The sequence below is a fragment of the Macaca fascicularis genome, chromosome 2 (genome assembly GCF_037993035.2).
Source record: "Macaca fascicularis isolate 582-1 chromosome 2, T2T-MFA8v1.1".
Classification (NCBI taxonomy): Eukaryota; Metazoa; Chordata; class Mammalia; order Primates; family Cercopithecidae; genus Macaca; species Macaca fascicularis.
In genome coordinates this window covers 95,634,083-95,661,990 of record NC_088376.1, presented here as the reverse complement: position 1 = coordinate 95,661,990, position 27,908 = coordinate 95,634,083, and the positions used below count along the sequence as shown (strand labels likewise).

General features: G+C 40.3%; 1 protein-coding gene across 12 annotated transcripts in view; it reads right to left on the bottom strand.

Moving 5' to 3' along the window:
- Nucleotides 1-27,908, bottom strand: part of YEATS2 (YEATS domain containing 2) — a 108,689-nt gene that overhangs the window by 68,778 nt on the left and 12,003 nt on the right. For 11 of the 12 annotated variants that reach the window (XR_012430900.1, XM_045386538.3, XM_065540264.2 and 8 more), the window contains 7 exons: nt 23,624-23,742; nt 21,480-21,577; nt 20,643-20,735; nt 17,139-17,384; nt 14,748-14,860; nt 9,789-9,950; nt 1,269-1,380 (listed from right to left, as the gene is read on the bottom strand). Coding sequence is in view for 10 of the 12 variants with exons in the window: in XM_045386538.3 (XP_045242473.2) it covers nt 1,269-1,380; nt 9,789-9,950; nt 14,748-14,860; nt 17,139-17,384; nt 20,643-20,735; nt 21,480-21,577; nt 23,624-23,723 (924 nt within the window). In the remaining 2 variants the exon portion in view is untranslated. The remainder of the gene's footprint in view (nt 1-1,268; nt 1,381-9,788; nt 9,951-14,747; nt 14,861-17,138; nt 17,385-20,642; nt 20,736-21,479; nt 21,578-23,623; nt 23,743-27,908) is intronic. The other variant, XM_074031492.1, reaches the window with a different exon arrangement.

The window sequence follows — 27,908 nt, the reverse complement described above, 5'->3', positions numbered from 1 at the left end:
AATCCACACAACACTGATCAATTATGTTCGTCTTCCTATATGAGCATGGTTTGTCGTGTCCCAAAATAACAGTAACATCGATCACAGGATCATCAAAACAGACTTAATAATAAAAAAGTTTGAAATATTTCAGGAATTGCCAAAATGTGACAGAAAGACACAAATGAGCACATGATGTTGGAAAAATGGTGCTCACAGAGTTGTCTGACACAGGGTTGCCACAAATCTTCCATTTTTTACAAATAGAATATCTACTGAGCACAATAAGCAAAGTGCAATGAAACAAAGTATGCCTGTACTCTGCGTTTCACTTCCTATAAGGGCAGTTCTCCCCGTGGATAGACAACACTTCATAAGATATAATTTACAATGGCTGCACCATAAACCACATGGCCACATTCATCATTCAAGGATTTCTTATAATACAAAAGTATTACAATCTTATATAGTACTTTATCATTTCCAAGACATGTTCACTTCTGTCTTTACAAACATTATTATTTGCCCCACTTTATAGAAAAGTAAGCAGATTTTAAAAAGATTCAGTAACTTAGCCCTCAGAAACACACTGATGTTGAGGTCTGATCAAATATTCATGCATTCTGATTATCTGACCACTTTGTTCATCTTCTTAAAGGATATACATTGTCCTGTAGAGTTATTCTCTCTCTGATGATTGCATCAGGGGACAAAGTTGTGTTGTAGCAGTAAGCATAACACACTCAGAAATACTATCTCCCCCCCGCCCACTATTCTTAGCCACTTCTTGCAGAAGACCTAACACTCCCACTTTGAATACAGTTGACCCTTGAACATGGGTTTGAACTGCACAGATCCGCTTACAAATGGATTTTCTTCCACCTCTGCCACCCAAGGCAGCAAGAGCAATCCCTCCACTTCCCCAGCCTACTCAATGTGAAGATGGCGAGGATAAAGACCTCGAAGATGATCCACTGCCACTTAATGAATAGTAAATATACTTTCTATTCCTTTTGATTTTCTTAATAACAGTTCTTTTGTCCAGCTTACTTTATTGTAAGAATATAGTCCATAATATATATAACATACAGAATATGTGTTGACTGTTTACACTATTAGGAAGGTTTGCCGTCAACAGTAGGCTATTAATAGTTAAGTTTTGGGGGAGTCTAAAGTTGTATATGAATTTTTAACTGCGAGGGGGCCCTTAACCCCCATGTTGTTCAAGGATCAACTGTAGCTGGTACAAAGAGACTTCAAAACTAGGGAGCGATGTTTTGTTACAGTACCTTCAGATTATGTATGATATCTATCCGCTTGTTCTGGCTGTCCTTAAAGTGAACTTGAACTCTGACGGGAAACTCACCCCAGCCTCTTCTGGTCAGGTGAAAAGGAGGCTCTCTATGGAAAAGCAGATATTAACACGTTCATCCATGTTCACTCTCTCATCCTACACAGGAAAAGTTTTCTGATAATGGATAAATCAGAAATTCACTGTCTTCTGAGAACCATTTAGGTTCCTCATTTAAAACTAAATCAATACGCTGAATTTTGCTAAAATGCTAAATTATAAAAGAAAAAATTCAACTCAAACCTCTATTAAACTTTCAATTACTGAACGCTAAGAGAGTAAACTTAGACTATATAATCCAATGTCATCTTCACAGACGAGGGAACTAAGGTGATCTGATGAATGTCACTAGAGGGCCAGGATCCTTAATTGGCATTTGACAGATATAGGCCATGAGATATACGTTCCCTACCCTAAACCCTTGTATTTATTCCTCCACTGAGGCAGAAACAAAATGAATCATGAATGTGCTCAACTGAAAGTGACAATTTATTTGAAACTCTCTGCTAAGAAGACTTAAAGAAAGATCATATGTTCACAATATGACCTTCCCTGAATAGTGACAACAACTGATTTTAGTGGCCAGAGAGGAATGTGTGTGCATGCTAACTGGACTGGAGAATTCTCAGCACAATGTAATTTGTGAAAGAAAAACAAGGAGGGGGGGTGGGAATTGATGGAAAAGAAGAGCAAACTGTTAATAACTGGTGATGGGCACAAGAGGGTTCATTATACTCTTTACTTCTGTATATGTTTGAAATTTTCCATAATAAAGAAATTTAGAAATTTAATTGAGATATCATTAAGTACTCAAAACAATATGGTTTAAGTCCATAGGGAAGAGAGAGAATGCTTTTAAAACAAAAATATTTGTTGTGAATCCTGGCTTAGAATTAGTCATGAGAGAAGATATCAAAATTACAAGGAGGCTGGGCACGGTGGCTCATGCCTGTAATCACAGCACTTTGAGAGGCCACGACAATCGCTTGAACCCGGGGCCGGACGCAGCAATGAGCTGAGATCACACCACCGCACTCCAGCCTGAGAGACAGAGCGAGACTCCATCTCAAAAAGAAAAGGACAAGGAGAAAGAAAGACAACAGATGGTGTTTTTGGAAAACTGAATTGAGGGAGTGTAGAGTTCAAGAACACAACCTGAGAGGAGTGTAACAGATGTGAATTAACGAGCCCAGAGCCAGGAGCTAACAACGGAGCCCGGGACAGGAAAAATTCCTGCGTATGAGGGGAGCCTAGAAAGCAGGGAAATTAATAAATACCTTATAAGCCAAAGAGAAAAGAAAGCAAACTAGAATGGCCTGGATGGAAGAAACCAGTTGCACAGGAGCTAAGAGAAGCCGCTGCGATGTTCGTATACATTCATGCTTGGGGTCAAACGAGAACGTAGACTTGAGACAGTCTCAAATGGGCCAGAGACTGAGATACAGGGGAGCCTAGAGGCATGGTGGACTTGAGTCAATTAACGGAAATTCTACTGATGTGAACTTTGGTTATTTAAATTCCAGTAAAGCTAAATGGTAAGTCTAAACTCATTTGCAACATGCCTCAATCACACTGAATGCTGAACTTCTCTCAATGAATATGCTAAATTAGGTATGCTTCTCAATTTATATACATGGCCTAACCTTTAGTGAACAGGCAGGCAAGACTGCTGCTAGAGAAGACAGACAGACAGCACAAAGCCAGGAAAAACGAACAATGCTTTTTAACAGGAAATTCCTCCATAACCATATTTTTAGAAGCAAAAAAAGAACCTAAGATCTATGACAACATTATTTATGGAAATGGTATACTTCAAAATATGTTACTTGACACAATAAAGGACTGCCTCCCCTGAACAAACTTCAGTATTTCTAGATTCCTCATAGAAGGTGAAATAAATCAATGACACCAAGAGGGAAAAACCGTAAGACTATGGAGATTAAACAAAAATGGCTTTATTAGAAACACAGAATGGAGTACAGCTCCTTGCTCGACTAATTTATTCAAACGGCCAATCAGTCTTTTAGCGTCACTCTGAGTGATCCTGAACTCACTACTTCATGAGACCCTCTGTTACATTTCTGAACAGCTCTATTATAAAATGACTTCTTCTACCTCCTGCATGTTAATTCCAGATATGCCATCTGGAATCACAAAGAGTAAATCCTTCCTCCACATGAAAGCCCTTTAAAAGAACCAAAGCATTCCCTCAAGTCTTTTCAGAATGAACATCTCTGCTCCCCACAACAAGAGTGGCAGCAAACACTGCTCTCCTACGTTTCACTTTTGCTATGACCCAATCAGTGTTCTAAGCCCTTTAGCACTATTAACTTACTTAATCTTTATAACCACACTATGAAATATCCCCTCTGAGACACAGTGAGGCTGAATAACTAACTTGCCAAGGTCACACAGCAAACAAGCAGTAGAACCAGAATTCAAACTCAAGCAATAGGCTCCAGGGCCATGCTTTAGCCACTGTGTGCTAGTCTACATCCCCAAGGTGACAGACCTCACTTCCCAGACCACTCTCCCTAGTATGCACAATAATATGACTGGATATTGCCCGACTGTGCAGGGCATGGAATGCCCACATCACTTCTTCTGGGTACTTACTCCTCTAATGTAGCTACTCGAAAATTTCAAATTACAGATGTAGCTCACAGTATATTTCCATTGGACAGTGCTGCTCTAGAGCGTTCCTACATTCGAGTGAAATAAAACAGATAGGAAGGTTTGGAAGAGGCTCACTAGGATTCCTCTGGGGAGCTGGCCCGCTCCAGTTTCACACACACCAAGGGCAGGAACACTCCACGCGGTTTCCCAAAGGCAGAGTCCTGTGCTCTTCACAATCCCTGTATCAAACCCTGAGCCTAGCACATATCTAGTGACTATCTTGTACCTAAAAAAAAGCAAAGTTTACAATCGCAGCTTTTAGGAATTTGGCTAAGGGTTGTCCTGACAACTGAACAAATGTGAAAAAAGTGCTTCAATAAGAGCAGAATCCACCCATCTCTTTGTCAGGTAATGTGCTGTGATGAAGAGAGTCAGGGTGTGTAAGAAAAACATTTGTGCTTTGATCCAGAAGTAAGATTAACCCCAAGTTTCAAGGCAGCTGCAAAAATCCTCCCTTATTGGTTAAATTACTTTAGATACCTAACACAACAAACATCTTCAGAGTCCTGCAAATAACATAAGAGTTATAATTAAACCTAGGACATATGTTAACAGTCCTAACCTACTTTATATTGGTTACACCATATCTGGAGTTTTAGGTTCAGTTCTAAAAAGGTTATTTTAAAAGGAATATAGATAAACTGGAGTATGCCAAAGAATACAACCTGAATGGCAAACGAACACAAAACAAAGTCACACGAGTGACAACTGATACAAATATGGATGAGGCCCAGTAACTGCTTTCAAATATCTAAACAACTATACAAGGAAAAGGGATTATGATGATTCTGAGTGGTACACAAAGCATATGAAAAGCTTACTGTTTAGAAGAGGAAGTTAGATCTCTGCTCAATATAATTAAAAACTTCCAAACGAAACCAGCCACCTCCAAATGGAATGGCCCATTTCATGAATTCAATAATTCACTCAGTATCAAACATGAAATGAGGCTGGGTACATGGCTCACACCTGTAATCCCAGCACTTTGGGAAGCCAAGGCAGGAGGACTGCTTGAGGCCAGGAGTTCGAGACCAGCCTGGGTAAAAAATTAGCTGGACATAGGTGGCACACACCTAGAGTCCTAGCTACTCAGGAGGCTGAAATGGGAGGATAGTTTGAGCCCAGGAGTTCGAGGCTGCAGCGAGCTATAATCATGGCACTGTTCTCCCCGCTGGATAATAGAGCAAGACTCTGTCTTTAAAAAAATAAACGAAGGCCGGGCGCGGTGGCTCAAGCCTGTAATCCCAGCACTTTGGGAGGCCGAGGCGGGTGGATCACGAGGTCAGGAGATCGAGACCATCCTGGCTAACATGGTGAAACCCCGTCTCTACTAAAAATACAAAAAACCAGCCGGGCGTGGTGGCGGGCGCCTGTAGTCCCAGCTACTCGGATGCTGAGGCAGGAGAATGGCGTAAACCCGGGAGGCGGAGCTTGCAGTGAGCCGAGATCGTGCCACTGCACTCCAGCCTGGGTGACACAGCGAGACTCCGTCTCAAAAAAAAAAAAATAAATAAATAAATAAATAAATAAATAAATAAATGAAATTGGCTGGGTACAGTGGCTCACGCCTGTAATCCCAGCAGTTTGGGAGGCTGAGCCAGGCGGATCACGAGGTCGGGAGATTGAGACCATCCTGGCTAATACAGTGAAACCCCATCTCTACTAAAAATACAAAAACATTAGCTGGGCTTGGTGGCAGGCGCCTGTAGTCCCAGCTACTCAGGAGGCTGAGGCAGGGGAATGGCGTGAACCCGGGAGGCGGAGCTTGCAGTGAGCCAAGATTGAACCACTGCACTCCAGCCTGGGCAACAGAGCAAGACTCCGTCTCAAAAAAATAAAAAATTTTTAAAAATTAAAAATTTTAAAAAACACAAAATGAGCATTTACTACATGCTAGGAACTATGCATGGGGATATTTATTTATTTATTTATTTATTTTGAGTCTTGCTCTGTCAACTAGGCTGGAGTGCAGTGGCATGATCTTGGCTCACTGCAACCTCTGCCTCCCAGGTTCAAGCAACTCTCCTGCCTAAGCCTCTTGAGTAGCTGGGACTACAGGCACACACCACCAGGCCTGGCTAATTTTTTTTTGTATTTTTAGTACAGACAAGGTTTCACCATGTTGTCAAGGCTGGTCTCAAACTCCTCACCTCGTGATCCACCTGCCTCAGCCTCCCAAAGTGCTGGGATTCCAGGCATGAGACACCGTTCTCGGCTCACCCTGGAGATATTAAGACAAGATAAGGTCCCAAACATCGATAAGTTCTAAATCTGGTGAGACATACATGTAAATGAGCAAGTGTAGTAATAGACTTACATACATTATCTGCTATTAAACACAGAGCTACGGTCAATCACAGCATATGATTTCTCCAGGAGTTTTAAAAACCAGAAGCATATAAGCAATAATCTCTTTTAACGTACTATTTACAAATCCTACTATTGTTATTAATGAAGTTTGACTTGCTATGGGAAAAGGTATGTTGTAAAGGTGTGTGCCACCAGGCTGTGAACAGCTAACTGCTCAGGCGTGGCACAGCAGACACTGTCAGAGTGGCAGAGATCAGGCTGAAAATAAGACACAGGCAATTTTGATGACGTCAAACCTCATACACGTAATGAAACAAAGTTCATTTACTATCAGCAGAAAACACTCCAGATGTCCGGGATGAAAGAGAAACTGGATAAGGAGTTGCAGCACAATCCTTTCTTTGGATTTTCTCACTGTTACAATATATCTTGATAAGTGATTTGCCACACCTCTGCCTGCAGATTAGTAAAGACTTCTTAGCAAATAAATCTCATTAATTACTGCAGGATGGTCTTTACAAATTAAAAGAAATAATGTGTTTTACAAATTCTCATTTCTGGTATGAGAACAGAGAAATAAAATAGGCACTGGTATTGCATTTTTAAGTATTAAGGGTTTTATGTAATTAGTTTTTAATCCCATCCTTTTGGGTATATTAGATTTCTATCATCAATAAAAATATAATTAATACATAAGAAGAAAAACATACCGTACCTACCTATAAAAATCTCATTTCCAAATATTCCACTGTCTTTTTTTTTTTTTTTTTTTTTGAGATAAAGTTGTGCTCTGCCGCCAGGCTGGAGTGCAGTGCCATGATCTTGGCTCACTGCAACCTTCAACTCCCTGGTTCAAGTGATTCTCCTGCCTCAGCCTCCTGAGTAGCTGGGATTACAAGCACGAGCCACCACGCCCAGCTAATTTTTGTATTTTTAGTAGAGACAGGTTTCACCATGTTGGCCAGGATGGTCTTGATCTCCTGACCTCGTGATCTGCCCGCCTTGGCCTCCCAAAGAGCTGCGATTACAGGCCTGAGCCATCACGCCCAGCCTATTCCACTTTCTGACCACCAACCCTTATCTTTCCAGTTTCACCCCAATCCAACTATTCTTTGACTTCACGAAGACTTCTATTTCTTGACCACAAAACTTTTCACCAGCCATCACTGCTCCTATATACGTTGTCTTCTCTCCTTACTCAGTTTAGAGTCTATGATATATCCCTAAAATAAACTAAGCATCAAAGTGAAGAAATCAAAGAACCAAGAGACCACGGTTTTGGATGAATTGTCTATATGTATGCAAAGTCCTTAAGAATGACAGCAAGAGTTATGGTAGAGAGAAAATCAGTAAACCAGGTGTTGATACCTTTTACAAAAAGTCTCAGCTCCGTTGAGGCTGCTACTCCTCCTCTGCTACAATTATCTACTAACTTCCCCAGTCACCCTTGGCAGGGAAAGGTGGTCTGGAAGCCATAAATATGATCAAGGAAGACACCTTCCCCACCCTCAGGCCCAGTGGTGTGTGGGAGGAAAAAAAAAAAAAAGCCACCATTGCTTGAAAGGGTTAAAGAAGAACCAGAGTTCTCAGGGGGCAGCGATGTTTTGTTTTAAGAGTCGGGCTCTGAACAGAGCAGAGAACAGATATTTCACTGATAATAACCAACAACGACTTCCACGGTGCATTTATACAATCAATATGGGCCAGGCGTGGTGGCTCATGCCTGTAATCCCAGCACTTTGGGAGGCCAAGGCAGGCAGGGTGCTTGAGCTCAGGAGTTCAAGACTAGCCTGGCCAACATGGCGAAACTCTGTCTCTACAAAATATACAACAATCAGCCCAGCATGGTGGCGTGCACCTGTAATCACAGCTACCTGGGAGGCTGAAGCATGAGAATTGCTTGAACCCGGGAAGTGGAGGTTGCAATGAGTCGAGATCATGCCACTGCACTCCAGCCTGGTTGACAGAGTGACACTCTGTCTCAAAAAAAAAAAACAAAAACAAAAACATATATATGTGTAACATCATATAAAGATGTAAAGAATAAGGCCAGGCATGGTAGCTCACGCCTGTAATCCTAGCACTTTGGGTAGCCAAGGCAGGCGGATCACCGGAGGTCAGAAGTTTGAGATCAGCCGGGCCAAGATGGTGAAACCCCGTCTCTAGTAAAAATACAAAAAAATTATCCAAGCGTGGTGGTGGGCGCCTGTAATCCCAGCTACTTGGGAGGCTGAGGCAGGAGAATCACTTGAACCCAAGCGGCGGAGGTTGCAGTGAATCCAGAGCGCACCACTGCACTCTAGACTGGGAGACAAAAGTGAAACTCCGTCTCAAAAAAAAAAAAAAAAAGTAAAGAATACATCCAAATGATAGAAGCAAATTTCACAATAATATATATAATCATTCCATCTTGGTGAAATAACAGTAACAACAAAACAACTATATAACATTCAAATATGTACAGAAGAAATATGAATGGGAGTTACATCCGAAAGAGTGAGATCATGGGGAACTTTCAACATTAATTAGTCTATCATGTTAGAATACTATATTTACTTCTGTTATATTCTGACATTCATAAAAAGAAGTAACATTTTCATATGCATCTTATCTATAAAAACAAGTTTAGCTGTTTCCAGAGGGGAGCAAAATCAGCTAATATAATTAGTGTGGTAATAATTGGATAGAAGACGACAATGCCTGCTCAGTGAGACAGTAATCTGAGAGAGTGAACTACAACTACATTTTTTTTTTTTTATGAGACAGAGTCTCCCTCTGTCACCCTAGCTGGTGTGCAGTGGCGTGATCTCCGCTGACTGCAAGCTCCGCCTCCTGGGTTCATGACATTCAAGTAGCTGGAACTACAGGCGCCCACCACCACACCCAGCTAATTTTTTGCATTTTTAGTGGAGACGGGGTTTCACCATGTTAGCCCAGGATGGTCTTGATCTCCTGACTTCCGGATCCGCCTGCCTCAGCCTCCCAAAGTGCTGGGATTATAGGAGTGAGCCACCCCACCTGTCCTACAACTACATTTTGACTAAGAGCCAATTCTCAATTATTACTACATTTCCAGGAAATGTTCTAAAGTTAAATCACTTTTTTTCCACTTTAAAAATAAATTTGTATTTCTTTTTTTTTTTTTTGAGACAGAGTCTTGCTCTAGCCCAGGCTGGAGTACAGTGGCCGGATCTCAGCTCACTGCAAGCTCTGCCTCCCGGGTTTACGCCATTCTCCTGCCTCAGCCTCCTGAGTAGCTGGGACTACAGGCGCCCGCCACCTCGCCCGGCTAGTTTTTTGTATTTTTTAGTAGAGACGGGGTTTCACCGTGTTAGCCAGGATGGTCTCGATCTCCTGACCTCGTGATCCACCCGTCTCGGCCTCCCAAAGTGCTGGGATTACAGGCTTGAGGCACCGCGCCCGGCATTAAATTTGTATTTCAATTTAGGTTAAATAACTCAAGTGTGCTTACCTAACTTCCACAAGGTCATTTGGTTTATAGCTGGGATGAAGGAAGAACCAAACTTTCTTGACAAAATGATTAATGCTGGGTTCTCTACGGGACCCTCGGACATATACCATCCACTTATGAGTTGACTGGTCATTTTCTTCCCTCTTATCCGGAGGTATATACCTAGAGAAGAAGAAAAAAGAAACCTGAATTATTTTTGTCCTTCAAAAACCTAACAAAATAATTAACTCCTACTTAAACTTAAAAACAAGGTTAAAATTCCTGCAATATTTAACAGCTACATCACCTAAACAAAATGAGTCTTTGCAAGTTAATCATTTTGTTTTTCTTTCTTTCTAAAACATAGTTGGGGTTGGATGCAATGGCTGGTCCACACTACAATGCCAGCACTTCGGGAGGCTGAGACAGGAGGACTGCTCGAGGTAAGGAGTCAGAGATCAGCCTGGGCAACATAGCAAGACCCCATCCCCATGTTAAGCTATTTCCAGAGGGGAGCAAAATCAGCTAATATAATTAGTGTGGTAACAATTGAATAGAAGAAGACAATGCCTGCTCAGTGAGACAGTAATCTCCAAGAGTGAACTACAACTATAACTACAATCCTCCCACCTAAAATTTTAAACTCAGCTGGGCATGGTGGCCCACACCTGTAGTCCCAGCTAGCTGGGAGGCTGATGAGGTGGGAGCACTGCCTGAGTCCAGGAGTTTGAGGCTGCAGTGAGCTACAATCACATCACTATACTTCAGTCTGGGTGACAGAGCAAGACCCTACCTCAAAAAATTACAATAAAATTAATGAACTAAAACAAAATAATAAAATAAATAAAACATGAATTTGGTTTAAGGGACATTCTGTTAAAAGTTTGTGTTGTTCTGCTTATTTGGTGTGCAATTTTTAAAAAAAGGTAAACTTGTTTTTCCTGCCAAATAAATACATAAGGTGGAAATAAACTGGCATATTTTTATTCCTAGGTTAAGGGAACCTCTAGCCTTCGGGTTGATTTCATTCAGGTTTCAGGATGTTACAGCTTTGGGCCTTTCTGTTGACTCTCATGGTTGCCAAGAAGATTGCACCTAGTTTCCTGCCCTCTGAAAGCCAAAACATGACATTTCCCTTAAGTCATGATGATGGTAAAACTAGTATCTCTAGCACTCCCCTTTATGGGCCCTGTCTTTATTTCGGTATGAGACCCCCTTCTTAGATTCGTGTAGAAAATATGGTCAGGCCGTCTAAATGCTCATTTATGCTTAGTGCTAATCCTTCATAATAAGGGGGGGCCAAGTTGCCTAGCCTAGCTCTTGAGGAGTGTTCTTGACCGATCTTGGCCCTTTACTATTCCAGCCTATGAAAGTCATGAACCCTGTTGGGATTTTAACCGGAATATCTACAGATCGATTTGGGGAGAGATGGCATCTTTACAAGACAGGTTGGCCCAGAAAAAGCCAGGTCTGGAAATTCAGGCAGACCCACTAGGCCACAAGAAAACTGGGGGTAAACAATCATTTCATCTAAATTTTTAAATGTATTGGCATAAAGAAGTTAATAGTTTCTTATCTCTTTAAATAGTACGGCATCTGTAGTTATGTCTTCTTTTCTATTTCTAATATTATTTGTGCCTTCTCTTTTTTAAGTAATTTTTAAAATTAATTTCGCCAGGTTTGTGTATGTTATGTTTATTTTTTCCTTTCATAAATATATCAATGTATTCGTCAATCAAATATTTACTAAATATACACTGTAAAGTACAAAGCCAGACAAGGCCAGGCGTGGTGGCTCACGCCTGTAATCTCAGCATTTCTGGAGGCCAAGTCGGGTAGATCACCCAAGTTCATGAGTTCAAGACTAGCCTGATCAATGAGAATAATCAATGAAACCCCATCTCTACTAAGAATACAAAATTATCCAGGTGTGGTGGTGCATGCCTGTAATCCCAACTACTTGGGAGGCTGAAGTAGGAGAATCGCTTGAACCCCAAAGGTGGAGGGTATAGTGAGCTGAGATCACACCATTTCACTCCAGCCCAGGCAACAAGAGTGAAATTCTGTCTCGAAAAAACAAAACAAAACCATACAAGACATAGTTTCTACCCTAAAGAGATTGCAGTCTGATTTGAGAAAAATATATGAAAATAGAAAATGGCCATATAATATGATAAAAATCACAAAGAGAGCGCATAGAAGGAATATGCCTAATGAGGGGGGGATCAGCAAATAAAACTTCATGAGAAAATTAGTTTAAACTGCTACCAGTTAGAATCCTAACCACTGTAATAAATTTTCCTCCATCAAATTAATTTAATCCCTTCCATCTATTTACATTAGGGTCAAATATTTACTTAACATTTTCACGTTTTTGGAGGATTTATAACGTACTTATCTACCCCTAGACACTTGGCAAAAATGATGAAGCTGCTCCAAGACAGCCTGAGATCATACTGTTCAAGTATATGGCTCTGGAGCTTGGAGGAATTCTGCCTTTAAGATCTGCTCAGGAACCTTTTGTTATGAACTAAAAACATTTCAGTTTGGGCAACCAAATCAACATTTTTCGGAATTCGCTAAGGCCCCTAAAGACAGAACTGGTTCAGAGTAGTCAAGAGTTCTTCCAAATTTACACACATTGACACAACTGGTGAAATATATTTGTGTAAGAGCTCATGTCTTCGAAATTTTTACCAAGCCCTATTTTATTCTCAGGGAAATAATGGCAGACACACTAACGCAGAGACTCCGATCTCTGGACCTTGGTTCACTTTTGAAGCAACAAAGAGCTTGAAAAAACATTCCCTGAGGTCTCTTCCTACTGTAACACCAGGATAATAAGAGTATTATGCCCAAGTATAAACATAAATGGGTGACTGAAAAGACTTATCTACTTTATTCTCATGTCTCAATGACTTGTTAGATACAAACCTCTCTGGTTTGCCTTAGAGTCACAAAAAAAGACCTGAAGTAAGGTTTCGAAGAACAACAACAAAAAGTCAAAGAAAGCCATCATACTTACATCCTTCCATTTCAAAACAAAACAAAAGAACAGGAAATAGGTTTTCCAGGGAGAAGAATCTGGTTTCAGCTTTGGATGTGCCAATCACAAGTAAATGGCTGATATGGTTTGGCTGTGTCTCCACCCAAATTTCATCTTGAATTGTAGCTCGCAGAATTCCCACACGTCCTGGGAGGGACCCAGTAGGAGGTAACCGAATCATGGGGACGAGTCTTTCCCATGCTGTTCTCGTGATAATAAATAAGTCTCACAAGATCTGATGGTTTTAAAAGGGGTAGTTCTACACAAGCTCTCTTGCCCGCCTCCACTTAAGACATGACTTTGCTTCTCCCTTGCCTTCCGCCATGACTGTGAGGCCTCTCTAGCCATGTGGCACTGTGACTCAATTAAACCTCTTTCCTTTATAAATTACCCGGTCTTGGGTATGTCTTTATTAGCAGTGTGAAAACAAACTAATACAATGGCTAATGCAGGAATGTAAATGTTGAGACAAAATGAAGATTTGAACATTCGAGTTGAGGGCAATATCTGAGGATTTACCATTCTCTACTGGCTTTCAAATACCTAACGATTAGCGTATTTTACAAACTACACAAGCAAGTGTAGGGGTTATTATACTGCCTCTTCTCTAGCAATATTTTGGAACAAACATCCTCCCCTTATTTATCCTTTGTGGATATTTGTGGATATTGTGCAAGGCAAGGCAGAATGGCACAATATAGAGGCAGTACAAAGAAAATAATATCCGCCGGGCACGGTGGCTCAAGCCTGTAATCCCAGCACTTTGGGAGGCCGAGACGGGCGGATCACAAGGTCAGGAGATCGAGACCATCCTGGCTAACACGGTGAAACCCCGTCTCTACTAAAAATACAAAAAACTAGCCGGGCGAGGTGGCGGGCGCCTGTAGTCCCAGCTACTCAGGAGGCTGAGGCAGGAGAATGGCGTAAACCCGGGAGGCGGAGCTTGCAGTGAGCTGAGATCCGGCTACTGCACTCCAGCCTGGGCGACAGAGAGAGACTCCGTCTCAAAAAAAAAAAAAAAAAAAGAAAATAATATCCAAATGAAAAATAAGAGACCTAGGTCCCCTGATCCTGTGGCTATTTGTATAAAAAGAGTAATAAAAGGATTAAAAAAAAAAAAAAAAAGGCCAGGTGCGGTGGCTCACACCTGTAATTCCAGCACTTTGAGAGGCCAAGGTGTGCAGATCACCTGAGTTCAGGAGTTCGAGACCAGCCTGACCAACACGGAGAAACCCCGTCTCTACTAAAAATACAAAATTAGCCAGGCGAGGTGGTACACGCCTGTAATCCCAGCTACTTGGAGGCTGATGGAGGAGAATCGCTTGAACCTGGGAGGCGGAGGTTGCGGTGAGCTGAGATCATACCATTGCATTCCAGCCTGGACAACAAGAGCAAAACTCCATCTCAAAAAAAGGAAAAGAAAAGAAAAATAGGAGACCTAGATTCAAATTCTGACTTTGCTCATTAATGAGCAAAATTACCCTAATAAAGTCTCTAGGCTGGGCGCGGTGGCTCACGCCTGTAATCCCAGCACTTTGGGAGGTTGAGGCGGGCGGACCATGAGGTCAGGAGATCAAGACCATCCTGGCTAACACGGTGAAACCCCGTCTCTACTAAAAATGCAAAAAAATTAGCCGGGTGTGGCGGCGGGCGCCTGTAGTCCCAGCTACTTGGGAGGCTGAGGCAGGAGAATGGCGTGAACCTGGGAGGCAGAGCTTGCAGTGCGTCAAGACCGCGCCACTGCACTCCAGCCTGGGCGACTGAGTGAGACCCCATCTAAAAAAAAAAAGTCTCTAGACTGTGGTTTATTTTTTAAACAACTAAAGGCTTGGGAATCCCTGAGGCCTCTTCCTCCTATAATACTATAATAAGAGTATTAATGTCAAAGTATTAACATAAATGGACAAATAAAAATAAATTCAGCTGATACTCACTTGGACACATTGCCCACTACTATTGTTTTCTTTACAAAAAGTCGCGAAGTCTCATCTGTGAGGTCAGCATTCCGCTGTTCTGTTTTATGGGCGCCAGTAACACTAGAAGCATCCTGAAAAAAATCATAATCAACATCCATTCTCATTTTGAACAATTTTCAATAGGACAGAAATCACAACATCATAAAAACTATAAATGGAATAACTAAGTTTTTTTTAATTTACAAAATTTTCTGGCTTCGTGGCACCTCTCAAAGCATTAAAACAATTTACTACAAAAGCTGCCTTAATTTATACAAAGTTTATATACTGTAACTCCCGGTGTGTTTTCAATAGTTACATACATCTGCTTTGGATATGCAAATAGGATTTGGAAGGATACACAAAAAACTGTTACACTGGTTACTTCTGGGAAACAGGAATAGAAAGAGAGAAAGGGGTCAATGGAATTTACCTTCTTTTTAACCTTTTGTAATACTCAAAAATGTTCAATGAGAAGTAAGTGCCTGGTACGTAGTAAATGCTAAATGCTTGTTATATAAATACATACAGAAATGACCATGTATTGTATAAAACATGTTAAGTTTCTATGACCATTATGCCCTAAATTCTCTTTTTTTTTTGAGACGGAGTCTCACTCTGTCACCCAGGTTGGAATGGTGCGATCTCGGCTCAGCGCAACCTCCGTCTCCTGGGTTCAAGCGATTCTCCTGCCTCAGCCTCTCAAGTAGCTGGGATTACAGGTGCCCACCACTAAGCCCAGGTAATTTTTGTATTTTTAGTAGAAACAGAGTTTCACCATGTTAGTCAGGCTGGTCTCGAACTCCTGACCTCAGGTGATCCGCCTGCCTTGACTTAGCAAAGTGCTGGGATTACAGGCGTGAGCCACCATGCCCAGCCTCCTAAATTCTTTTTAACTAAAAAAAAGAAAAACAGGGCCGGGCGCGGTGGCTCAAGCCTGTAATCCCAGCACTTTGGGAGGCCGAGACGGGCGGATCACAAGGTCAGGAGATCGAGACCATCCTGGCTAACTCGGTGAAACCCCGTCTCTACTAAAAAATACAAAAAACTAGCCAGGCGAGGTGGCAGGCGCCTGTAGTCCCAGCTACTCGGGAGGCTGAGGCAGGAGAATGGCGTAAACCCGGGAGGCAGAGCTTGCAGTGAGCTGAGATCTGGCCACTGCACTCCAGCCTGGGTGACAGAGCGAGACTCCGTCTCAAAAAACAAAAAAAAACAAAAAAAAAACAGAAGAACACATGTAATATTTGCTCAGGAATAATACAAATAGTGAAGAGTTCTGGTAAGGTAAATCCAAATAGTGAAGAGTTCTGATTTTGGGGGTGGTAGCCTCACGAATGAACTTTTCTATTCTTTTTTACTTTTCTGTATTTAACAATTTTGAAAAATGAACACATACAAATTTATAATCAGAAAAATAAATGCAAACTTTTTTTTTTATCAAAAACAAATCAAATTCTTGATGTCTAAGTATGTGGAAAGTAACTTGGAAATTTTCTCTATCACAGAACACCTGGCTAAGAAAAATCACTGCTCTAATCCAATAATGACTCTACAGCCAAAAATTTCATCAAGAAGTTCAGAGTAGCTTGAGATGGGAGCTCAAATTGCAACTGGCAGGATCAAAGAGCAATGTTTTTCAATTCTCTTTGTTTGTCAAACTTCCTCCATCTACTAAAGCATCTTAGAATATAAAGTCTCACAGGAAACTGTTGAAGAACGACAGCTCTCGAGAGAATAAACATGACAGAGTGGAAAGACCTTGAGCAAGAGCACAATTGCCAAGCTGGAAGATTTCTTTCACACCTATGTAAACAGCATCCAAGAGCTGTGCTGTGCACAGAATCCCCAGGCTGTAAAATCAGAAACATTAAGGTTTAAGTCAGGCACGGTAACTCATGCCTGTAATCTCAGCACTTTGGAAAGCCGAGGCAGGCGGATCACAGGGTCAGGAGATCGAGATCAGTCTGGCCAACACGGTGAAACCCTGTATCTACTAAAAATACAAAAAATTAGCCAGGCATGGTAGCACATGTCTGTAATCCCAACTACTTGGGAGGCTGAGACAGGAAAATCGCTTGAACCTGGGAGGCAGAGGTGGCAGTGAGCTGAGACTGCGCCACTGCACTCCAGCCTGGGTGATAAAGCAAGACTCCGTCTCAGAAAAAAAGAGAAACACTTAGGTTTAATTCTCAGTTCTGACACTTTTAAGCAAATAAAACCTCATCAAGATTTGGTATCCCCATTATAAAAGGAAAACAAACCTATTTCCTAAGATTCCTGTGACAGTTCAGTGAGATAACAAGCACGTATTTTAGTAAATACTAGTTCCCTTCTCCTGTGGCTCCCTCCCACATCCACCCAACTACATACTCTTCCAGTATTTCGGCTTGGTCTCTGCTCCATGTTGTTTGAGAGTCTCTCCTCTATATCCATATTGCTGTTATTATCTTTGTCAGATAAGAAGTCATTGTGCTGAGATAAAGAATCACTTTCTGAATGATTGGCTGATGGTGTTTCTGCTCTCTGATTGGCAGGAGATGATGACCTAGATGGTGATTCCAAAAATTTCTTGATAGCAGGATGATTAAAAACCATTGTATCACATGTCTTTGATCCCTACAAAAAAATGAAAGCAAGCAAATAAATTTTTAATCAAATCCATCAAAAGCAGGCAAAAATCTGATGTCTCCAAAACCTTATCTATTACAGGATCATGCTTAAAACCTTTCAAAATCTCCCACATTCATAAAATGATATCCCAACCCCTTAACACGGCCTAAACCAACAAAACAAAAATTAGAATGATAATAATTATGTAAAGCTTCTAACACTAACAGCTAGAGATGTAGGTTCTTCCGGAGGTAAATAAGAAATAATACATATTAACATAGAAAATAAAATCTGACTTTAAAAGTCTCACATTGCTTTACACAAACATATCAACTGCTCTAAATAAAATATCCCTGAAAGAAATATAAAAATAAAAAGCTGTATATATAAAATGGTCCCCACACAGGAGTAAAATGTATTAGAGAATATTTTTGAATGACTGATACTGATGTATAAAGTTTGCCTTCAGTTCAGTACAGACATCTATGGAATTTTTCTGTGTCTTAGTTACTTGAATACAAAATAAAGTGTATTCTGTTACAATGTGATAACACTATAGTCATGTTCCTAGGAAGTCTAGCTTTTAAAAACTGTGTTATTAAACTAATGGTTTCAGTGAGAAAAAAGGAAGCAGAAGCTAGTGTTTCAAAGCAACAAAGTTCTTGAATTTCAATTATAAAGGTTCTTCAGAGCTATAAATATGTTTTGCCACTGAAAACTAAAAATAATTAAATGGTCGATCACGAGACAAAAGCATACCTAAATATCTTTGAATAAATCCTAATCAGAACATAAGAGGATAAAATCAGCGTATTTCTAGACTATCAAATAGCACAGATCAGAAATGCTAACCATTCAAAGACAGAATCGTTGCTCATGTAATCAAGTTAAGGTGAAGTCAGTGAAGTCCTCCTCGCTTATAAGAGGGAAACTTGGACAGAGACACGCAGAGAAGACACACAGAGGGAAAACAGCCACATCATGACAGAGGCAGAAATTACAGCAGGGAAATACTAAGCATTGGCAGCAACCTTCAGAAGCTAGGAAGAGGCAAGGAAAGATTCTTCCCCGGAGCCTTCGGAGGGAGCACTGCCCTGCTGACACCTTGATTTCGGACTTCTAGACTTCAGAATAGTGAGATAATATACCCGTCCTTTTACATCACAAAGCTTATGGTAGGTAATTTGTTATGGTAGCCCTAGGAAAATGAATACGATTCTAACATGCATCTTGGAAACTGTGCTACACTAAAAGCACCTGTCTACCGTTTACAATTCAACTCAAACAATGCTTTAGTTTCTACAAGACAGCATCAGGAACAGCACGAATACCAGGTGCCCCTAGAGCACCAAGGGTAACATGAAGGCCTGAACAGGACAAGCACCATTTACTGTTAGCCTCCAGCCCTTCCCTGGTTCCCAGGGAGCCAGCACTGCTCCAGAGGTGATTCAGTGGAGACTAATTCTAGCTGAAAACACTTAGGAAAAAGAAAGTAAAAAGAGAAAAAAAAAAAAAACAAATGAAAGTTATGCTGAAATTATCAAAATATCAAATAGGAAGACATACTCCTATTTCAGGTCAATCCTAACCCCTATGCCTGAATTCAGACAGATTACTAGGATAAAGGAGCAGATACTTTTCATTTACATGTCAAAAACTAAACTGGAAAAAAACATTCCTTTACAATTGGAATTATCTAGTGGTGATCACATTAACCAAGTGGTCAAACTTAGTATCACCAGCAGGACAACCTGGAACTAGGTGCCTATGCTAGAATATCGAGTACACAGCATCACTATGAAGTATTCTTGCCAGAAATATTTAACCCAAATCTATTAATAACCAAGCCTTTAGACCTGACTTCCAGTTTACAAGAAAATAGAGAGGATGAAAAAGTAATCCAAGGAAATAATAAATCCAAAATCTGAGATATTCATAAATGGCCTGGCCTCTTCGAAAAGTCAGTATCATGGACGTAAAAAGGTAGGAGGACCATTTTAAATCTTAAAAAACTAGAGAAACAAAGCTGCAGTACTAGCTACTCAGGAGGCTGAGGCAGGAGGACTGCTTGAGCCCAGAAGTTGGAGGCTGCAGTGAAGCTATGATCGTGCTTGCGAACAGCCACTGCACTCCAGCCTAGCAACAGAGCGATACCCCTATCTCTTTAAAAAAAAAAAAAAAGAAAAGAAAAAGTAGAACTCAGGGCTCATTAAACAAGGTAAATCTGAAACTAAAAATTGCCATTGCCATTCACTAGACTAAAAGGTCAAAGAAAATTCAATCCACTTATAAATTACTCCAAAGTGGACCACAATCAAGTGAGGAGGCACTAGGGCCAGTTGCAACAAGGTCTCAATACTAACAATTAGGAAGAGAAGAATTAAGTAAAAAGTAAAGGCCAGGCGCAGTGGCTCACGCCTGTGATCCCAGCACTCTGGGAGGCCGAGGCAGGCGGATCACGTGAAGTCAGCAGTTTGAGACCAGCCTGACCAACAAGGAGAAACCCGTCTCTACTAAAGTACAAAAAAATTAGCCAGGTATGGTGGAGCATGCCTGTAATGCCAGCTACTCGGGAGGCTGAGGCAGGAGAATCACTTGAACCTGGGAGGTGGAGGTTGCGATGAGCCAACATCATGCCATTGCACTCTAGCCTGGGCAACAAGAACGAAACTCCGTCTCAAAAAAACAAACAAATAAAAAAAAATGGAAAAAATATTACTTAGGATTACTGACAATGTGGAAAGTCATGACGAAGGACTACGGCTGAACACAATGATTGATAAGTCTATGTATAGTCTATGTATATTCCCAGGAAGTAGGCTAGGCTTCTTGGATTCTGAAGGTCAATGTAACAAATGTTTCAGGTCAGGCACGGTGGTTCGTGCTTGTAATCCCAGCACTCTGGGAGGCTGAGGTGCGTGGATCACCTGAGGTCAGGAGTTCAAAAATAGCCTGGTCAATATGGCGAAACCTCATCTCTACTAAAAATACAAAAATGAGCTAGGCATGGTAGCACACACCTGTAATCCCAGCTACTCGGGAGGCTGAGGCAGGAGAATTGCCTGAACCCAGGAGGCAGAGGTTGCAGTGAGCCAAAATCACACCACTGCACTCCAGCCAGGGTGACACAGCAAGACTCATCTCAAAAAAAACAAACAAACAAACAAACAAACAAAAAGAAATGTTTCAGATGCAAGGGATTCCATATCGACATAACTTCCCCTCAGACAACAAATATGAGTGGCTGGAAAGAGGAATGCTTACCTCAGAAACTTTTAGAAGACCTGCAGAAGCATAGTAGTTTGCTACAATGCAGGCACGCAGTTTATCCATCATCCTTCTTGCTTCGATCAGTCGCTAAAAACAAATGTTAACTCATTACTTTAAAAAATGGCAATTACAAAAGAGATGTACAAACAATTCACAAAATAAGAAATGTGAATGACTGAAGAAAAAAGCTCAACTTCTCAACTTCTCTAACAATCAAAAGAAAAACAAATAAAAGTGACCTTTTCCATCCATCAGATTCGCAAAGATTTAAAAGAAAGACAAGTGTTGCAATGAATATGTACATTTATATGTGTATATTCACTGAAAAAAATCCACAAAGACGTGAGCACAAGAGCAAAGAGGGATTATCTTTTTTTCAAAAACTTTATTTTTAATTGTTGTGGGGACGCAGTGTACATGTTTATGGGATATGTGAGATATTTTGATAGAGGCATATGATAAATAATCACATCGAGGTAAATGGGATACTCATTACCTCAAGCATTTATCCTTTGTGTTACAAACAATCCAATTTTACTCTTTTAATTATTTTTAAATGTACAATAAGTTATTGTTGACTGTAGTCACCCTGCTGTGCTATCAGAAGATTATCTTTTTGAATGGAATTCCAGGTAATATTTTTTCAATCCTTTCTGCAATTGCATTATTTAAAAAATAGCATTTTTCTCTCCCCAAAACAAGAAAGCCATTTAAAAAAAGCAAAGAGGATAAAGCAAACTATGACTCCATCTCAACAGATTATTTTTCAATCATGTATAAATTTTTTTCAAAATAGCTTTGGTGTTTTTTTTCAATTTATCATCATTATACCTGGTCAATGACTTCAATTTCATGTTCCTTATTCTTCATTTCAAGAGCAAACTGTTCCTTGATAATAGTCTCAATCTTCTGCACAGCAGCATCTCGAGCTGTACAAAGAACATAAAATACATCCAAGGCCTAATTAATCAGTGACTGCCTTTACATCAGCAAGCAACAAAAGAAATCCAAGAAATAGTAACTCTAAAGTGGAGAAACCTAGTGGACATCACCTTAACCAAGTGATGAAAAATTGAAACCACTAATATTGGTATAAAGTGATCTCATGTACTTTCTGGTATTATGCCCTAAAAAGAGCACATCATTCTGTGGTATTCCTGCCAAAAATGCTGAATCTACTCACAAGGAAAGATTAGACAAACTCAAACTGAAAGACATTCTATAAAAATTATTGGCCTATGCTATTTAAATATTAAAGACAAGGAAAGGGTTGAGGAGACTGGGAGAGACTAAAGAGATATGACAATTAAATGCCCTGTATGACCTGGACTGGATCCTGGGGGGAGGGAAATAGCTATAAAATACAATACTGGGGACCGGGCATGGTGGCTCGCACCTGTAATCCCAATATTCCGGGAGTGCCAGATGGGTGGATCACCTGAGGTCAGGAGTTTGAGACCAGCCTGGACAACATGGTGAAACCCAGTCTCTACCAAAAATACAAAAATTATCCGGGTGTGGTGTTGTGCACCTGTAAGCCCAGCTACTCGGGAGGCTGAGGCAGGACAATCGCTTGAACTTGGGAGGTAGAGGTTGCAGTGAGCCCAGATCACGCCACTGCACTCCAGCCTGGGTGATACAGCAAAAAAAAAAAGACATAAACAAAACAAAATAACATATGCAAAGAGAGGCATCCTACCAAATCTACTTTGAGAAAAATTCTGGTGGGAAAAAAGGTGAGCATTAGACACCAAGAAAAAGAATAGCATATTGTCACTCAGTAGCAGACAAAAAACTGCCCCTGCTTGAATGGGGGTATTTTGGAACTTACATTCAATTTAAACTGAAATTACGATGTTATTAAAACAATCACTTTTCCCTATTCTTGTTTTTATTTTAAAAAGTTATGCCATGTGAAGCTCTTGGGTAATGAATTCAGTTACATAATACTTTGACATTTATTTGGCTTGTTACTGAAAGGAAATGGTATTTCCCCTAAAATTACAGCTGAATGAGGGGGGGAATTGCAGGGAAATGTTTTCATTATTTGGGATTGGATTTAACAATTTTCCTTCTAGATAGACCTTTTGGGAATATGTAGGACTTCACTGCTCTTACAGAAATAGGAATTTTCTTCACCACTTCCACTCTACAGATCCTATGTGGAACTGCAACATCTGAGCTATAACTTTTTGACGCCTTCTTTACCCTGATAAAAGTATTAACTTAGGTAGATTACTTAAATAAACATTAATGAAGTTCGGTAATAATCTGTTTTAAAAATGTAAATTTAGCAGTATTTTTTAGCTTGCTTAAAGACATTCTGAGGAACAACAGACACCCGGTTGATGATTTGCTCTTCAACTACTTATATGATGTTAGGTAAGTAATCTGATGTCTCTGAATCTTAATTTACCCACTGTCAGCTAAGTACAGGGGTTGAACTGGATAGATGTTTCCTAATCTTCCACCATTCATATGCCTTCAAGATACCTGCCACACCTGAGAACCATATGACACATTTAATTAACACAATTAAGCATTTAAAAATAATTTTAGCTTTATCCTTGTAGCTATGAAACTACAAGTCTGATGAATCAGTTTTTTCTATACACATTAAAATGTTGCCTACTAAAATTAAAAACCATGTACCACCTATGACCATCTCACAATTATAGCACACCTTTATACCTATCATAGACTTTATGATTACACCTAACATACAATGATCGCTAAAACTAACAGCTTGTCTCGCTTTCACTGTCTACTTGATCATGTTCCTGCCAGATCTTCTTCCACTTTTTATGGCACACATGGTGTATTACTATTAAACAGACCCCTTAGCTAATCTCTCTCATAAACCCCTTCAAATTACACACAACAGTGGAAATTCATTTCATTCTAGTTCCTATAAGTCTGCTAGCAGAGGCATATGTCAATAAAGAAATAATTTCCTAAGGCAGGTTAATTTCTACCTGAATTCTCAATTGCTTTATGCCGTTTGTTTGGAAGGGCCACAGATACATCCTCGTAATCAGGGTCGGTTTCTTTGATGGTTCGCTTGATTCCAGACATGATGACATTCGGTTCTTCACTGTGAAGCAATAATAAATTAATAATTTTTAATTATTAAGTTAAATAGTTGGGTTGTTAATAAGTAATACTGTATACCAGTACTTACGAATGTTTGTGTATATACAAAATAAATAAATAAATATTACATAATACTGGTACTTGCAACTCTGTGTGTATGTGTATATACACGCATATACATATTTCTTTTAAGACCAAAAGCATAATTTTAAAAGTTTCCACCAAAAAAAAAAATCATAATCATCTGTTAACAAGCATCAGTTTCCCCTTCAAGAGAAAATCCTTGAACAAAGTAGCACATTGTTTAGACTTTTCAAAAGGAGCCTGGCTTTCACAGAAGAGCCCTCATAAAGAAAAAAAAGGAACCAGACTTCGATGAAAACATGGTTAGCCCACACAGTGTCTTAGAATTCACTAAGCATTTAGCATATTAGAAGACATAAGCAACACAGTTAAAGGCTCAATAAATAACTGATTACACAAATCCTTTCTCTGGTACTTAGCAAGTGTCATTATTACTGATCATTATTAAAATAAACACAAATCTATAGACTTATATTAAACTAATTAACAAGTCTGCAATATGGTAAACAAGTCCTAGGTATACAAGTCTTTGAATAAAACAATCTCATTTTAAAAAAAAAATCCCATAAATCCTCTAGACCTTCATTGTCCCAGTACATTAGCCACTAGCCTTATGGGGCTATTTAAATTAAAATTTTAAAAAATTTAAAATTCTGGGCCAGGCGTGGTGGCTCATGCCTGTAATCCCAGCACTTTGAGAAGCAGAAGTGGGTGGATCACGATGACAGGAGTTCGAGACCTGCCTGGCCAATATGGTGAAACCCCGCCTCTACTAAAACTATAAAAATTAGCCAGGCGTAGTGGTGGGCGCCTGTAGTTCCAGCTACTCGGGAGCTGAGGCAGGAGACTGCTCGAACCCCGGAGGCAGCAGTTGCAGTGAGCCGAGATTGCGCCACTGCAGTCCAGTCTGGGCGACAGAGCAAGACTCCATCTCAAAAAAATAAGTGCTCGAGAGTCACCGTGGCTAGTAGCAACTACATTGTTCAGTGTAGATACAAAACATTCACATCACTGCACAAGTTTACTGGATAGTGCTCCTCTTGCAAAATGCTTCATTAAGCACTGATACATATTTCATGAGTCAGTTTCAGAAATATCATCCAGACCAGTGCTGTCCAATAAAAATATAACATGAGCCATATACAGAATTTAAATTTTCTAGCAGCCAGATTTCTGACTGACTGACTGAATGATTGATTGATTTGAGACGTAGTCTCACTCTATTGCCCAGGCTGAAGTGCAATGGTGCAATCTCACTCACAGCAACCTCTGCCTACCGGGTTCAAGCAATTATCCTGCCTCAGCCTCCTGAGTAGCTAAGATTACAGGCATGCACCACCACACCCAGCTAATTTTTGTAATTTCTGTACAGAAAAGGTTTCACCTTGCTGGCCAGGCTAGTCTCAAACTCCTGACCTCATGATCCGCCTGCCTTGGCCTCCCAAAGTTCTGGGATTACAGGTGTGAGCCACCGCACCCAGCCGCAGCCACATTTGAAAAAGTAAAGTGAAATGGGTGAAACTAATTTTAACAATACATTTTACCTAACTGATACATCCAAAATATTATCATCCCAACAATATAATTGATATAAATAAATCAGCAATGAGATTTTACGTTCTTATATTTTTACCAAGTTGTTAAAATCTGGTGTGTATTTTACACCTACAGGACATCTTAATTTGTATTAATGACCAGGCATGGTGGCTCACGCCTGTAATCCCAGCATGTTAGGAAGCTGAGGCAGGCAGATCATTTAGGTCAGGAGTTCCAGACCAACCTGGCCAACATGGTGAAACCCTATCTCTACTAAAAATACAAAAATTTGCTGGATGTGGTGGCGGGCTCCTGTAATCCCAGCTACTCAGCAGGCTGAGGCAGGAGAATCGCTTGAACCGGGGAGGCATAGGGTGCAGTGAGCTGAGATCACGCCACTGCACTCCGGCCTGGGCAATAAGACTGAAACTCTCTCTCTCAAAAAAAAATTATATTAGTATTAGCCATAATCCTAAGGCTCAATAACTACTTGTGGCTGATGGCTCCCTTTCTTCGCAGCCTGGACCTATTGATTACGATAAGGAAACAGGTTCAGGGTAGTTAGATCTTCCCTTACAGTGTTAATCTATGAAAGAGACCAGAATAGCTCTCTGATTTCCAAACCTCTGCTCTACCACTAAGGTAGATTACCTAGCCAAAGGCAGAATTACTGAGGTAACAGCATGTTTTAAAATAAAATTAGGCTGGGTGCGGTAACTCATGCCTGTAATCCCAGCACTCTAGGAGGCTCAGGCAGGTGGATCACTGTAGGTCAGGAGTTCGAGACCAAGCTGGCCAACATGGTGAAACCTCGTCTCTACTAAAAATACAAAAACAAAAACAGACGGACATGGTGGCTCGTGCTGGTAATCCCAGCTACGCAGGAGGCTGAGGCATGAGAATCGTTTGAACCCAGGAGGCAGAGGCTGCAGTGAGCCGAGATCATGCCATTGCATTCCAGTATGGGTGACAAAGCAAGACTCCACCTCAAAACAACAACAACAAAAACAACAACAAAAAACACATACACACACAATTTAAAAGTCCCTCAGCCCTTAGTCCAGTTCTTTCACCCATCTCAGAAACAGACTCACTTGATTCAGCTAGGAGAGTGGCTCACTATGTAATGTTACACATGGAAGTCCCACATCTGAGAGAAAACTTTTCCTACAGCTGTTATATGGTGTAATATCATTAACCCTAAAAATAGTCTAAAACCCCCCAGCATTTATAAACATCTTGAATCAAGCCATTTAATGTTTGTTCATATTCATCTGTTACCTGCTATAATTCAGAATATAAATGAATATTTTTGGACAGACCCAGAACCCAACTATTATGTTCTATGTTTAAAGCTTTTAAAAAGTAAAAGTAAGGTATTCTTGTTTCTTCAGCCTTCTCCATTTGGTCTGCAATTAATTTTAGACAGCCTCAGAAAATCTTGGGCTGTTACATAAAGAAGACAACCTTAAAAAATTAAATAAACTTAATTTATTCTTCCTTACTACAGATAGGAATCTAAAAACACTTAATTACACATAAACCTAGAATCAGAGCTGGATATAGCCCAGTAGATACCTAAACTCATCCTTGCACCATCCTATTTCCTCAGTGGGCACCTGTCTTCCACAGTTTGCCAAGAGTCTTATGAGATTATCTACAAATATGAGTCCCAGACCAGCATCATCTTCACTTATCCATTTTACAGACTTCATAGTCTGTATATTCTTATCCCACCTCCCAAGTAATCTCAAGAATAATGGTGGCTCCCACTAAAATGGCTGGGGATCCTTGAGGTTATTTTTATTTTATCCTCACTTAAGGGACTTAAAAAACAAAACAAAACAAAACAAAACCTCTCTTTGACTTTTGCTGTAAAACTGGAAGATGAGGAAGAGAAAAGAGAGGAATTTGGGGGGGGGGTGGACAGAAAGGAAGAAACCAACAATGAGTTCATTTGTGCTGCCAAGATAATTCATTTTTCATGCAGCCTTTAGAATAAAGCTTTTCTTGTCACATGTGGGCATATATCTGAGCTTCTCATAAACACGTTTAAGAGGATTTAGCTCTGTACTGGGCATTTCAAAATAATCCAGGTCTGCTCTGTCACACAAGAACAACACTGTGTAATGTGTACATGTCACATGCAAGTAAATACTAGCTAGCTAAGACTAGGCACATCTGCTGAGGCATGCTCTCATGCTGATCTAAAACATAAGTGAACGGAATGTGTAACAAATGACCAATGATAATATTGCCTTCTGGACTCTTCTCGTCTGACTTGCAGATTTTATGAAAAGGAAACATGAGCAGTTGTTAGATATGGTCAATTCAACTTTGAAACAAAATGTCCAGCTAATCCTCTTTAGGTTCTGAATCAGCTGAAACTGAAAATACTGAGATGGTACTATGAACTGTTTGGAAAAAAATCTGTTACCATATACAATTTGACTGTGAGAAAGAATTTTCTCTATACTCTGAGACAAAAACTGAACAAGGAAATAAATGTAATGCTGGGACTAAAATAAGACTACCGTCATCCACTTC